This window comes from Triticum urartu, chromosome 3A (genome assembly GCF_056163025.1).
Source record: "Triticum urartu cultivar PI428250 chromosome 3A, HENAU_Tu73, whole genome shotgun sequence".
NCBI lineage: Eukaryota > Viridiplantae > Streptophyta > Magnoliopsida > Poales > Poaceae > Triticum > Triticum urartu.
The window spans coordinates 698,704,449-698,719,789 of record NC_141875.1 but is presented as its reverse complement, the minus strand read 5'-3'; the positions used below and the strand labels follow the sequence as shown (position 1 = coordinate 698,719,789).

Genomic DNA, 15,341 nt, shown 5'->3' with positions numbered 1-15,341 from the left:
GTGTCTCAGTAGTACAAGACCCCCTCATTAGTGGCGTCCAGACGTGCCTTGTAGCAGCGTTTGGCCGGAGCGACGCTACTACCGCGCCGCTGGTAGTATACAGCCAGCAGCACTCGGGCCGAACGCTGCTAACCGGTAGCACTCCAGCAACGGTTACGGCCGAACAGCACTAATCGCAACTCAACCTGTAGCATGCCTGGCAGGATGCACACCGCTGATTAGTTCTCAACATGGTAGTGTTCGCTTCACCTTGCACGCTAGTGGTCTAAAATGCCCGGAAACAAAATTTATAAGCATTTATTTTCTTTGGCAGTATGTTCTACCACTGAATTTTGCTTGCATGGCACCATTTTGGCTAGCAGATCCAAAGGTAGCAATTATTTTTGTTGAATCATGAACTAAACATATGAAATCCTGAAACACAATTAACTAGCATCAGATAGTACCTAGCAATTACGGAAAAAATACCAGCGGCGCAGCCGTCCGCATGTTGAAGGAGACTTTGCGTATAGTAGGCGGAGGATAAGAGAGGAATGAAATGTAATCAGAGTCATATGGAGAATATTGGTTTTCTTTTCGGACTACGGTTGGAGCGTCGTGGCTAGTTTAGGTCAAAGGAAGGTCAGGCAGAGAAGATTGGTTTTCTTCCCACGTTACAACGGGAGTCTGGGAGTTACTCCAGCAGCTGTTATTAGTTTCACTGGCAAACATCCCCGTGCGTATCGCATGCCCAACCATCACCTACCTCATGGCGCGCCATTTATGTGCAGACAATTAGAGACTTTTTATATTAGTCCTTGTCGCTTGTGCCTGTCCCTAATCTCTCAGATGACAAATATTAAAATAATAGGTGTTTTAATTTTATATGAAATAGTATTTGAAAAATGTGAACAACTTCCGAATTTGAAAAACTTTTAAAACATGAACAATTGTTGAAAAAAGTGATCAAAAGTTTCAAAAAACATGAACAAAGTTTTGAAATCCCGAACATTTGTTGAAATGTTTTATATATAATATTTTTTTTACAAATGTATTGTACAATTAGTAATATATGCTGAACAATTTTAAAATGCACATTGAATATTTTTGTGATATACTCTGAAAACTATTCAAATACTTATTGACATTTTTTGTGATACACATTGAAGTTTTTAAAAATATGATGAACATTTGCTCAATATAGGGTGAACATTCCCTTAAAAATACGATGAACACTTTTGTATATAAAACATGCAATGAACTTTGTATAGTACACGAAAGCAGAAAGAAAGAAAAATGGAAAAATGAAAAAGAAAAGAAAAGAAATAGAAAAAGTAAAGAAAAAAAAAGGAAAGAGAACAAAGTGCAGAACGACCGTGTCCAGCCCAAACTGGGGTATCGGGAGGTCAGCCCAAACTTTGTTTTCGTTGGGCTGGGAAGTTTTGTTTTAAAGAAAACTTGCGTCACCAATAAAAAGTCATCTTCCTTAAAATTTTCAAAAACAGTTCTTGGGTTAGTTGGTTGGTGCGCTGCCGTCTATGAACTTGTCATCCTGGTTCGGGTCTAGCTTTTCACAAACAAAAATATTATCGGATGAATTGGTCTATGTCTATCATAAGGAAACGGCGGATGAAAAAAAAATCTCGACCTTCAATCTTTGTGATTAACATAAAATCAGCGGATATAAAGGGGTGAAGTATGGACAACAAAACATTTCAAATAGCATGTAATTAACTAACTCAAGATTTGATGTCATACTACCAGCTCTACACTGAATGCGTTCCGGGTCCTCATCAATCTTATGGTTGCAAAAGGCAAATTCCTTGTGAACTCATCAATCTGTGTGGACCGCTGAAAAAACATCATGTTACCTTTCTCAATTGGACTTCTAAAAAATCATTGCCCTAATTTTAAACATCAAGATAAAACACACTTTTTATAAAATTCTAAAGAAACATGAGCTCATATTTTTCACTTCCCCGTGTCTTGCAAATTATAGTGCCTGTTTCTTTCATAAAAATAATACAGTCAGACCACTGACAAGATGAGAAACTATCAATCTTGGCCCACATTTTCTTCTTCTTCTTATTGTCTCTCTCTCAGTGTTGGTTCTTTCAGGATACAACACGCTTCGGTAGCCAATCACCTGCAGCTTCTTCGGCCAAGCCATCACAACCTTCATGTGATCTCTTTCATTCCTTTTGTCCCTGTACACTGCAGTTTACACAGGCAAGCGGTGGCCGTGCTTCAGATAACGTAGTTCCTGCCCAGCTCCCAGCAAACAACTCAGCGGCAGCTGCCCTTCCATGCGGGGACGACCTCGGCACATGCTTAGCGAACGGCCTACCCACGCCGGCGGCCCGATCCATGGTGACATCCACTCCCCAAAATCATGGGGAAGAGCAGGGGCCGCTGGGTGACGTCCACTCCCTCGATCATCCTCGTCAAGCAATAAAGAGACAAACTTATCTGGAAACACAACTACCATCTCCACTGCTGTCGTTCTTTTTCTGCAGTAGCCATTAGGATGGCCAGCTTGCCGTCAATACAATCTTTGTTGGTACAGAAACACACGGTGTTGATATAAGCCATTTCTCGTCCCTGTTTCTCGAGACCCAACGCCGATGTGGCCGACATGGAGGGAGAGGGGGTGGCGCCAGGGGAGGGGAGCAGCGGTGCCATCCCATCCGGGTACTCTGGGATCTGCGATCCAGCGGTACTGCGACCATCCGCTTGTCGCAGGCGCTTCCGAGGATGAGATCGCTCGTAACAACGCCCCCCTCCCACTATGACGCGCCGGATCGGATGAGACCGACGAAAATCTCGCGTAGAAGAAGATGGGAGCGGAAGGTGCGCAGGATCCAGCGATGGCACGGCGAGAACGGAAGCCGACGTTGATTCGGGGAACAGAGCAACTTGGAGTCGCTGCCTCCAGAACAAACAGTCGATCGTTGCTGGATTTAATCCTGAGTCAACGACGACTCCTTTTTAACGATTGGTGACACATTGTTGGTCGATCCCTTTGACGGTTTGTGTTGGGTTTGGTTTGGTTTGTGCGGCACACGACGATGGTGTATATTTTAATAGTCACGTGTGGTTACTTGGATGCTTCCGGTACGCCTTGCGATCGGTTATTTAGTCTCTATAAGTCCTACACGGTTCATGCAAGGAAACGTTGGTTTGGGGCGTATAATTGGAGGCAATTATGTTGTGTTCAGCTAGGACTCCTCATAGTATTCGAACAAAAAACAGAAAGGGATCAGGATGGTAGGTTTGTGTTCGATTCCGTGGGTGCATGTTTTTTTCTGTCCCGTTTTGTATATCTATTTTTAAATCTCAGCTGTCAATCTTTATGGGTAAAATAAAATCAACGGATATAAACGCGTGACTTATGAAAAACTATGAAAGGACCCATCTTTTAATATTAGATATAGATATAGATATAGATTTAATTGAGGATACACTAAATTAATGGCTAGATGTTTCTATTTTTCTGGCATTTTCTAGCTTATTTATCTTTTTTGTCATACCATTAAGTACTTTATATAGAAAAAGATTAGGATTGTCTTGCTTCACTTATACACTAATAGGAAAAAGCCTAGCAGCAGCGTGAGTTTTAGGCCTATCAGTAGCGCGGGGCGATGCGCTACTGATAAGGCGCTACAGCTAACGTATAGCAGTAGCATGCCTCCGCCCACGCTACTGCTAAATCGACTTAGTAGTAGCGACTTCCCGGAGGAGCGCTACTGGTAATTAGTAGTAGCGCTTCTCCCTGCCCGCGCTGCTACTATTATTTCGTATTTTATTTCTTTTTTATTTCATGTTGTATTCGTACACCTTTACACAAGTTTTCATACAACAGAAATTTAGAAATTGTTTTTACATCATAATGAGTTATTACATCACAGGGTGAAAGAACCGTGGACTAGTTTCAAGTGGATGTCCATCCACTTGAAACTAATTCGCGGTTCTTTCACCCAATGATATAATAAATATCATCATCATCATCATCATATCATTAACAACTTATCATCATACTACATCATTGTCATATAACACCTTCTCAAGATCATCGTTTTCATCAATAAAACATCACATAGCAAATTGGTCACTAGTCGTAATCACAAGTACTCCTCATCATCAACTCTAACACATTGTATCACATAATAAACATATTGTACCTCATAGGATCTACTACATTCTCTTAGGACCTACTATATTCTCTAAAGTAAAATAGCAAAAAACAAGATAGCCCCTGACTCTCCATTATGGAGAATGGAGATTGTCCTGTCTTCAAGTCTTGCCTTTCGCTTAATGTTACTTTCAAGAACCTCCTTGCGAATGTCCAAACATTTTTTTCATTCTTTGATTAGCATGTGTTCACCGGTTTTAGAAATCCGATATGCACAGGTGAGCTCCTTAGATTGACCTGGCTGTATGTTCAGAACTGCAAGGCGACCATTCTGCTACATCAGATGAGGCACACAATCCATCGGGATTTCCTGTTGAAAAACATAGTAATAAGTTTGTAGTTAGCAATGATGTACTAGTTTTAAAAGTATGCAAAAGATGCACGGATGTCGTAATAGTAAAAAAATCTTACCAGGGTATCTTCATAGAAGTTACCGTGGTTCAACATATGCACTAGTGGCACGTATTCACCATAATTTGGAGGAGTTCGATAATAGGTATTGTAATTCTCAAGATAAGTACAATAAGCAATCAGATGACTTTTCTCCTTATAAGTTAATTCGGAGCCATCAGTGTAGTGGGTTTTGTCTACCATCTTCTGCACATTCTTTGAAGATTCAAAATAAGCTGTCAATGGAAATAAGTTGTCAACTATTTTAAAATAAACAATATAAATTAGTTAATAACTATGTTTGAGAAACTCACATTGCGGTAGAATCGGAAGCGTATCAACAAAGACCCAAATCTCCATATTGTCTTGCTCGATGTCAGGATCACCAAGATCCATGGTGACAATCATACCCTCATAAAAACCATACATTTTGCAAAGTGCTTCCCAATTTTGGCAACCAAAATGGGTTACGCTCTGAGAATTGTACAGATTTACTTCAAAATCGATATCATGATGGGTCCTTAGGTGTATTTTCTTTGTTTGAAAATTTTCATGGTCTTCAAAACCCATCCTCTCCAAGGCATAGCGTCTTGCATGGCATAGGATAAGCTAGTCGAATTGTAAAAGATGAAAATTAGACGTTGAAATAGTTGAAGTCATACTTAATTACGAAAAAAAAACACTTGTCGTTGTTGCGTACCGTTTCAACATCGAAGGTTTCCTCGAGCTTAATGCTGAAGCACCGATCTTCGTCCAGCTCAACGAACCTGTCGCACATACCTCGATCGTCGTGGCACCAGCTGCACTCCCCCGGGAGACTGTCGTCGTCCAAGTACGACATTTCCTACGTTCATATTTCAAAGATTAAACTTGTACAATTAAATATATGTACTAAAAAACCTAAATTAGATCATTATTTTTCGAGAAAATCCAGGCACTCGATATTTCCTACATATTCTAGCACAAGTCATGCCAGAATTCACGGAAAAATCCGGTATGACATTTGCTAAAAAAGGTCATATCAAGCGCCTGAAATTTGCCGGAACGGAAATTAATCAACACTCCGGCAAAACATAGGCCACTCGGAGGTGTAACCAAAACATGACCGGGCACTTGGGCAACCACATATCCTATTTGAGCAACACAGGATATACATGTTTTTATCTACATCATATATATCTTATAGTACTCATATTGACATGGAGATCTGGCTGGTCTCACCTCGAGGTCAGAGGGGGTCGGTGACGGGGACGACGGCGGGGATGATGGAGGGGCTCCTTGATTTCTGCAAAAGCAAAAACCCTATAAGTTATCACTAATACATCCCGAATAATTGCTTAAACTAAAAAATAACAACAAATATGACATGTTCAACTAGTTCTATTAATTCAACTAGTTCTTACTAAATATAAACTTACTATAAATAGGAAAAAAACTAGTTCTTTCTAAAAATAAAGTAGTTCAACTAGTTATTTCAATTTTCTTACTAAAAATACATTAGTTCTATTAATTCAACTAGTTTATTAATTTACTTACTAAACTAGTTCAACTAAAACTAAACTAGTTCAACTAAAACTAAACTAGTTCTATTAATTCAACTCGTTCTTACTAAATATAAACTTATTATAAATAGAAAGAAACTAGTACATCTACTACTACTAATTAACATCTACTACTACATCTACTACTAATTAACATCTACTACTGCTAATTATACAACTAGTTTACCATCACTACTACTAATTAATATCTACTACTACTAAAGATCATTATCTATGAACCCTAAATTAACATCTACTACTACTAAAAAAACATCTACTAACTAAGCAAAGAGACAGGGGGTGGGGGAGGGGTGGGGGGCTTACAGAGAGGGGAGAGACGGTGGCGGGGAGGTGCTCGGCGACGGAGGTAGGGGCGGCGAGGGCGGGCTCGGGATCGGGAGGCGGCGGTCCTGGGCGGGCTCAGGCGGCGGCGGTGAGGTCGAGGGCAGCGACGGTGTGGTCGAGAGCGGCGGCGGGCGGCAGCGATGAGGTTGAGGGCGGGCTCGGGCGGCGGCGGTGAGGGCAGGCTCGGGCTCGGGCGGCGGCGACAGAGGAGTAGGGGAACAGGGGGAAAGGAGGACTTAGCGAAATTTTGAGCCGGGGGGTGGTTAAGTCGATCTAGCAGCAGCGCTCATAAGGAAACGCGCTATAGCTAACTTATCTATAGCGCGTTTTAGAGAAAAACGGTACTGCTAATGGAAGCAGTTATTTCTTTTGTTTATCCTAATATCAGTAACGCTTTGTCCTAAAAAATGCTATAAGTCTAAGCAATGTAAAAATATCAAAAATATACATTGGTCATCATTGATCTTTTTGTGTAGAATCTAAATAGTCAACATGAATCCTCACTGTACCTGTATAGGTACATGCGAGGATTCATATTGCAGCCACAAATCCTACACATATAGTTTAATGAAGACCAAGTGCTCAAGATAGATTGAGAAGTAACATATTTAAGGTGGTAAACACCTTGTTCGCTTAGCAGTATGGGACTAAACTTAATTAGTTGCGGTGATACTTAGCAGCAGCGAGTTTTGAAGAAAAACGCTGCTACTAAGTACTTTAGCAATAGCGCGTCCCTGGGAAGGGCGCTACTACTATATCTAGCCTGGAGGCAACACCGTGGCAATTATAGTAGTAGCGCTCGTTTCACCTAGAGCGCTACTGCTACTGAGATATTAGTAGCGCTGTTTACTGAATATTAATAGCGCTGTTCACCGTGGCAATTAGCAGTAGCGTCTGTTTTTAAACCACACTGCTACTAAGATTGTGTGTATAATGTTTTCCCTAGTAGTGATATCCTTTCAGAGAGTTGAATATTAATTGGTTGTGTGCATGAGTTATATAAATAATAGGTAGATTAGTGATATATATATAAAAACTTGCATGAACTTCTAGATAATTGAATTCAATAAAATTGATTCCTTGCGATGCTTTTGAGATATTAAGGGAGTGATAGACGATTATGTGGGTAAATGATCAAAGTTGAGTATTGAATAAACGGTGTAAAATTTTGTGGGCCCGTACCTTCATTAATTTACAAAAAAGTGGGAACCGCTGGTATTATGAGGGAGGTCTGGGTAGAATGCATCATTAAAATGAACTAATACCATGTGTAAGGTCGAGTAGTGCTCAATGGGCTTGCTCCGCCAACGGACTAGCATTCTAAGTAGTGCGGAACCTTCGTGACGAATAGTCCTATTTGTGAAGTGCCACATTAAAGTTGTGTATTGGATATTTAAACATCACACCACATCTTTGATACAAATATTCGTGCCACATGCAGGTGGGTGTGCTTTTTCAACCCTCCATCGTGCGGTTTTCGATGATGCACCCGTCTATGGGGCTCGCTTGGTCTATGGCTTTGACCGGCCTTGAGAGGGGATAGACCATGGTGAAATCCTATTGGTCTGTGTTAGGAAGGGCCATAGGGACATGTCCAAGTTTGAGCACATGTCTTCACGAGATTCCCTCTTGTCGGCTCGAGGTGCAGGAGTTGAGGTAATTTTACGACTTGCATGCAAGTAAGCTACATGCTGCATGTGGAGGGACTATTACCGTATCAAAGTCTCAGTATGATGTTGTCGTGGTGTTACGGGACGTTCCTGACTTCTTTTTTTGGATAAGGCTTCGTTTCAAAATTTTATTTCATAGAGATACAGACTTGGAAAAACTGTTGTCGGCCAACATAGGAAAAATGGCCATGCAAATTTACTTGCGCCTTAGCACGTAAGTTAAGGCCAAGGGTCGGTGTGTGATGGTAGAAAATATTATGATCTGCTAACTTAATTATTATTTTTTGCTCTAATACCAACTTAAATATAAACATAAAAACAAATTCCATTCTACAATAATTATCATGTAGAAGGAGCAATCGTCGCATGTGGAATTATGCATCTAACAAATGTGAAATAGCTGGAATCACCATAGCCTTCATCCTTTTGAATGTCCATCTTCTAGAACGCTTCAAGAAGATAATGGTGCAATGTCATATTGGCGGTACTGCAGCTTTGTTACCATCCATAAGGACAAGCTATTATAAATCATACATACTCAGCAGGAGATGTTAATAACTACACAAAGTAGGTTTGAGGAAGGCCTTTACAATCAGTGTACCCAGTCAAACAAAATCGTACTTTTACATTTTACACCATGAGCCATGTCAATAACACTGAAAGTTTTCTCCATAAAAAATGTGGATAATTGTACTCAAATCTTTCGGTTATGCAATTCAAGCTAGAGCTACCAACTCCCTCCGTCCCATAATATAAGAGCGTTTAAAAACTCTCTTATATTATGGGACGGAGGGAGTACTTTTGAACAACTAAAAGTGAGAGGGAGTTAACATGTAAGTACATTGTCTTGACGATACGAACTATTTTTGCTGTACAAATTACACTAATGATACTCATACTACTCTGCAGTCCCCATGTAATTGACACAATCAAATACATCATAATTCGTTCTGATATATTTTAATGGCTAAAAATCATTAAATCCACCACACTAAGAGATGGAACGGATCAAAAGCGCAACACTACTAACCCAGGAACCCCCCAAAAGCTCTAATTTTCACAGTTCTGTGCCAAGAGCATCATTTTGCAGGCGGCTGACACTTGCACGTCACAGAGTGTGGTTGAAGCGCCATTCCATTTGTTGGGGCTTCCTCCGCCGTGGCTGCTCATTACCGCTGATCAGCAGGAGTCGCTGGAGGAGGCGATGGATTACAACCCATCAGGAGTTGTTCTTTACTGGGTCTTGGTGCCTACCTCCAGATTCGGTCCTGCATGTATTGACTTCTCATTCCCTGAACTATGTACATCTATATATGATGTAGCGTGCACTAGAACGGGCACGGAGCAAGCAGCTAGTCCATCTACCTGGGTACCATTGCCTGCCAAAACAATATAGCTTCTAGGTAGAGTTTCAGCAGTAACGGCTCGCCTGCAGCTACCCAATGACAAAATCAAAATACTCAACAGCAGACTGGTTATGCAACTGATGGAAAATCATGCAGATAATCTGTAGATAAATAAGTAAAAAATGGAAAATAAATAAATCTGGCAGTGGTAGAGTAGTAAAAGGTGAAAGGAAACAAATTAGTCATATCTGAGTGGATTCCTCTGAAAGACAAGAAAACATGTTAAAGAAGACCAAAAGCAATGCCTTACAGTTTATATGAATCTGAAGCAAAAAGTGTTGATATGGATCCGTATAGAAACAATGGCTGGGCAAGAAACATAAAATTATGTTTGTTTCAAGAATGTACCAAAACAGATGTTAAATTGGTAAGCTTCAGTACAAAGTAGAAAGTCGATAAATATGATTATTGTTTTAGTAGTAAATGGTTGATATATGTATTCTATTTTGGTAGCAACAAAGGCCTCACATGATTAGAAGAAAAAATATCCATTCTATGATGGATCAGAAATTATGCCTTCGCCACACACATGCAGAAAGTAAGCCATATTTTTCTCTTTTTTTCACATGAAAAGATGCATAACTAGTCATGCGGAAACAGCTCCAAAGGAACTGCGCAGACACGCAGGTGAAGAATATATGGTTAGAGTCCTCTTCAGGCCCACAGAGTGGACAGCGCCCGTCCCCAGGGCCATTGCGTTTCAGAACCTCAACACCAGATGGTAGGCGGCCACGAATCCACTGCCACAAGAATATCTTAATCTTCAATGGGAGGCGAATCTCCCAAATAGATGAGAGCGCCTCATGACCGGGCGAGGGGGCGATGGCCAGATAGAGAGATTTGGTGGAGAATTGACCGGATGGTTCAAGGCGCCATCTAGCGCGGTCGTCGTCAGTCGTGAGATCCGGCTCATGGAGAGCCACACAGTCAAGCAAATCCTGCCAGTCCGCATTCTCCGCAGGACCAAAAGGCCTTCGGAACGCAAGGCGCCCAAGGTCGAGAAGGGCGTTTGCCAAGGAGATCTGGGGGGCCACCGCAATGGAGAACAGGACCGGAAACCGGGACGCCAGGGGTGCGTCTCCAGTCCAGCGATCAAACCAAAACAGCGTGGCGGTGCCGGACCCGATCTCAATTGAGGTCCCTATCCGAAGGACAGGGAGGAGCTGGATGACAGATTGCCAGAACTGGGAGCCTCCAGAGCGTTGACAGAAGGCGAGTGGCTGTCCGCGGAGGTACTTCTGCTGAATAATGCGCAGCCACATGCCACCATCTCCATTGTTAATCCTCCAGAGCCATCGAGTCAAAAGGGCTATATTCATGCGTTTGGATGACATGATCCCAAGGCCGCCCTGGTCGCGGGGTTTACAGATCTAGGACCACTTGACCATGTGGTATTTCTGCTTGTCACCCTCGCCGGCCCAGTAAAATCGCCCCTGAACGGTGGCAATCTTGTGATGAAGAGTCTCTGGAAGGCTGTAGAAGCTCATAATGAATAAGAGGAGGCTGGCGAGGGACGAGTTAATAAGAACCGTACGGGCCGCTTTAGGAAGCCACCGTCCCTGCTAGGGCTCGATCCGGTGTTGGAGCTTCCCCACCGTGGGGCGCAGCTCAGCCACGGTAAGCCTAGTGTCGCTAATGGGTATCCCAAGATAGGTCGTGGGGAAGCACCCAAGCTGGCAGTTAAGTCGATCCGCGATGCTCTGCCACTCGTCTTGGGAGTAGCCCAAGATCATCACCTCACTCTTGTCGAAGTTGATCCTTAGGCCGGACATCTGTTGGAAGCACAGGAGGAGGAACTTGAGGTTCGAGATATCACTCGCGGAGCCCTCCACCATGATGATGGTATCATCCGCATATTGGAGAAGGGAGACCCCGTTGCCTCCAACAAGGTGCGGGACAATCCCCTTGATGTGTCCTGCCGCCTTGGCCTTATCGAGGATGGCCGCCAGCGCATCAACAACTATGTTGAACAGGAACAGGGAGAAGGGGTCGCCCTGGCGGACCCCACTGGGGAAGAACGGGCCGATCTCCCCATTAATGTTCACCGCTATGCGGCCGGAAGAGACCAACTGCATAACTCTGGTCACCCATCTATCTTCGAAACCTTTCCGAAGCAAACATTCCCGAAGGAAGGCCCAGCTGACCGTGTCATACGCCTTGTGGAAGTCCAGTTTCAGAAAGACTGCCTTGAGGTGTTTGGAGCGCACCTCATGGAGAGCTTCGTGGAACACTAGGAACCCATCAAGGATATAACGGCCCTGGATGAAAGCTGACTGATCAGGGTGAGTGATCCAGTCAGCTATAGGGACCACCCTAATGGCGTACCCCTTGGCCAGGATGCGGAAGATGACGTTAATCACCGTAATCGGCCGGAATTGTCGAATGTCTGAGGCACCCGGCACCTTAGGAATGAGCGTGATTACCCCATAATTCAGCCGGCCGAGGTCAATGGTCCCAGCCATGAACTCGTCAAATAGGGCCATCACCTCAGGTTTGATCACCTCCCAGAAGGACTGAAAAAACTTCACTGGAAGGCCATCCGGGCCAGGGGCCGAGGAGGAGTTCATGCCCTTAATGGCTGCCCAGACCTCCTCCTCGGAGAACGGGGCCGTGATGGCCGCATTGTCCGCCGGCGAGACGCAGCAGTGGCCAGGCCAAATGTCTTGGGCTAGAGCAAGACCTCCCCGAGGGGAGGCAGAGAATAGGTCTCTGTAGAAGCCATCAACATGCGCCTGGATGTCCTCCGGGCGCTGGAGGAGGGTCGGGCCATCCCACAAGAGGGGGATGGAAGTGCAGCGCCTACGGCCATTAGCGATAGCCTGGAAGTAGGCAGTATTGGCGTCCCCCTTGAGGACCCAATTCTGTGTACCTCGCATGCGCCAGTAGGCTTCCTCGTCAGTGTAGATGACCGTGAGCTGATCTTCCAAGTCGTACCTAAGCATCCATTCGTCTGCCGAGAGACCCGTAGTGTCAGCCCGGAGGTCGAAGGCCTGGATGTCGTCGAGGAGAGCTTTCTTCCTCTCACGGATGTCCCGACCCACGTTAGCACCCCATCCTTTCATGAACTCCCGCGACCGCTTGGCGCAGAAATGCCAAGAGTCAACGGCCGACATGGCCCTATGGGGAGCGTCCCTCACCTCACGCCAACGGCCGCCCACCGCAGCAGTGAAGCCTGGCTGGCGCAACCAAAAGGTCTCAAAACGGAAGCGTGGCGGCAGCGGAGGACGTTCATTCTCCGAGCAGAGGAGAAGGGGTACATGATCTGACCCAATCCGCGTGATCGCCCGCAGCGATGCAGGGGACATCGAATGTCCCACTCAGGGGAGACGAAAACTCGATCGAGGACCGAGCGAGTCGGATCGACTTGGCGGTTAGTCCAAGTGAATCTGGCCCCTACACGATCGAGTTCCCGCAATCCCATATCTGCGATGCAATCATTGAATAATTGCATCCGAGGAAAGTTCACTAGATTATTGCTCTTCTCTTCCTCCGTCCGGATGAGGTTGAAGTCGCCGCCGACTACCACCGGGAACTGGGCCGACGCAACCTTCCTCCTGAGCTCAGCAAGGAAGGTCTCTGACCTACGGTGGTCGGCCGGGCCATAAACCGCGATGATCTCCCATTTAAAGTTTAGGGACCGTTCGAAAACCTCCATGCTTACAAAGAACTCTCCCCGGTCCATGCCCCCAACCTCAAGGGTGGCATCCTTCACACCTAGGAGGATGCCTCCTGAGTGGCCTGCGTTCCCACTAGAAGGGAGCCAGTGCCAGGCGAATAGGTTGGAACTCAAATGCTCAAGTTCCGACAGGGAAAATTCAGTTCACATCGTTTCTTGGATGGCTACTATGTCAATACGCTCGGTTCGCATGTATTCAATGAGTTGGCGGCGCCGACCATCTTGGCCGAAACCGCGGATGTTCCAGAATAAGGCTCTCATCAGGCATCCATCGGGGGGCTGCTTGACCCCAGGACACATGACGCGCTCTGGGCGCGGAGAGCGGCAGTACGAGAGCGAGTGCGGCCCCGGATCTCATCCGGGGCGACCGGCGCGTGGGGTGGGGCGCTCGGGGTGGACCCAAGCGGAGCTCCCGCGGCGGGGGGAGGGCGTGCACGGGCCTCGGCGAGCCGACCATCAAGGATCTCCCGTGCACGGATGGCATATATCTGGACTAGCGGGGGGCAACCTCCCCGCGGAAAACTATGGCCGAGTCCGCTGCCACCTTAGCGAGGTGGCCAAGCGGGGCCGACTCCAAAGCAGAAAAGGAGCACGTAGCAGAGGTGGCCGGGATGATCATGGTACCTGACTCGAGGTTCCGGGCAGCGGCCCGGAGGGCGGCGAGCTCGGGGATGGGGAGGGCCGGGCCACCTGGCGGCCTGGTCGCCTCACTCCGAGCACTGCGGCGCGAGGAGGACACCGGGGACGAGGTCGAACGGCCCCGCCTCGCATCCCGAGGAGGAGGAGGTGGAGCGGCCATCGGTGTGGTCACCACCACCGCCAGGCCCGCGGGGGAAGAGCTCGACAGCACCACGGGGGGAGCAGGAGACAGCACGCAGGGGACGCCAGTGGAGGAAGGTGGGTCCGCAGGCGCGTCAACCCCCACAGGCGGGCTGGCCGGCCGGGCCGGGGAGCCAGGAGCGCCCTCCGAAGGCCCCGGGAGAGGCGGAGCCGGGTCTGAAGCCGAACCCCCCAGCGGCACCAACTGGAGATCGACCACAGTGGGGGTCGGATCGGGTAGCGTCGGCTCGGCCCTGGTCGGGGAGGAGGCGAAGATGCCGAGGGAGATGTTGTCGGGGGAGCGGGGCGAAGAAGACGGAAACACTTGGAGACTGACATCGAAGGCGTCGGGGCCATCATCGGAGGACGGTGGGGCTGTCGAGTGGGTACGACGCGGCCCATCCCCACCCCTGGTGGCAGGCACAGGCGGCTGGTTGTGGTGGGGGCTGTCCTCAAGGTCGTCGTCGTCCTCGTCCGAGCCCGAGTGGTGGCCGTGACGTGGGTCGCGGTCGCTGCGGTGGCCCCCCGTGCCACCCCCACCGGGCCGCCCCCAGGGAAGCTGTCGTTGATGCGAGGGCGACCAATATGGTTGGGAGGCTCAGGGGAGATGCGGAGGTCGAAGCCCTGGTCGTTAAAGAACACCCGGATGGTGGCCCGAAGCTTGGAGGAGTCGAGAGATTTCACCTTAACGCGTACCTCCTCCTCTTTGCGGAGGGAAAGCTCATCAACCACCACCACCTTGCCGAGGATGCGAGACATGTTCCGGATTACCTGCTCGGAGTGGGCGATGTCCGGGAGTCCACCAATGAGGATACAAGCCGTGTCCAAGACCGCGACCGCCAAGGGGTCCCGCACCGGCACGGAGATGTCAACCACTAGCGAGTTGAGAGCTAGGGTGATGTCTCCACTGCGGGTGCCGTATCCGTGGCTGACCGCGTCCGGAAAGACGACCGAGAACTGGCCTCCAGAGAGTAAGGTGACCTGCCAATCCCAGTTGCAGAGGTAGAGGTGGTTGAGCTCGGCCTCGATCATCTCCGGCGAGGCCACCCCATCCTTCACTGTAACAATGGCCAGGAGCTAGGGGGAAGGGGTGGGGATGTCGGGCACCTCGATGTGGAAGTATCCGAGGCCCTCAATCTCGTGCCCGTACATCATCAGCTCCTCCGCCACCGAGCGGTCCGGGCAAAGGAAAGCGGGGTGATCTGGGTCCGAGCAGTGGTAACAGCACTGTGGACGAGTGCAAGCCACCTGGGAGTGGCCAGAGAGACCGCAATTGAAGCATTTGACAAGGTCGGCGTCGCGGTCGTTGGGGAGAAGGGCGGA

The 15,341-nt window shown here is 47.2% G+C and overlaps 1 protein-coding gene and 1 pseudogene across 1 annotated transcript; both read right to left on the bottom strand.

The window, feature by feature from the left end:
• Positions 1-10,026: 10,026 nt before the first annotated feature.
• LOC147981797 (uncharacterized) lies at positions 10,027-12,636 on the bottom strand (annotated as a pseudogene).
• A 1,056-nt stretch (positions 12,637-13,692) lies between these two features.
• On the bottom strand, positions 13,693-15,050 carry LOC147981796 (uncharacterized). The gene is made up of 2 exons (XM_087516110.1): positions 14,729-15,050; positions 13,693-14,615 (listed from the first exon to the last, which is right to left on the bottom strand). The coding sequence occupies exons 1-2, from the start codon at positions 15,048-15,050 to the stop codon at positions 13,693-13,695; spliced, it is 1,245 nt and encodes a 414-aa protein (XP_087372236.1).
• Positions 15,051-15,341: the final 291 nt, after the last annotated feature.

Excerpts from the sequence above, each read along its gene's own strand:
- LOC147981796 (XM_087516110.1), bottom strand. The coding sequence starts at position 15,050 with ATGATCGAGGCCGAGCTCAACCACCTCTACCTCTGCAACTGGGATTGG. Across the intron at positions 14,616-14,728 it reads GGTTGATGAGCTTTCCCTCC|CCTCCCAACCATATTGGTCG; the intron begins GCAAAGAGGAGG and ends ATCTCCCCTGAG.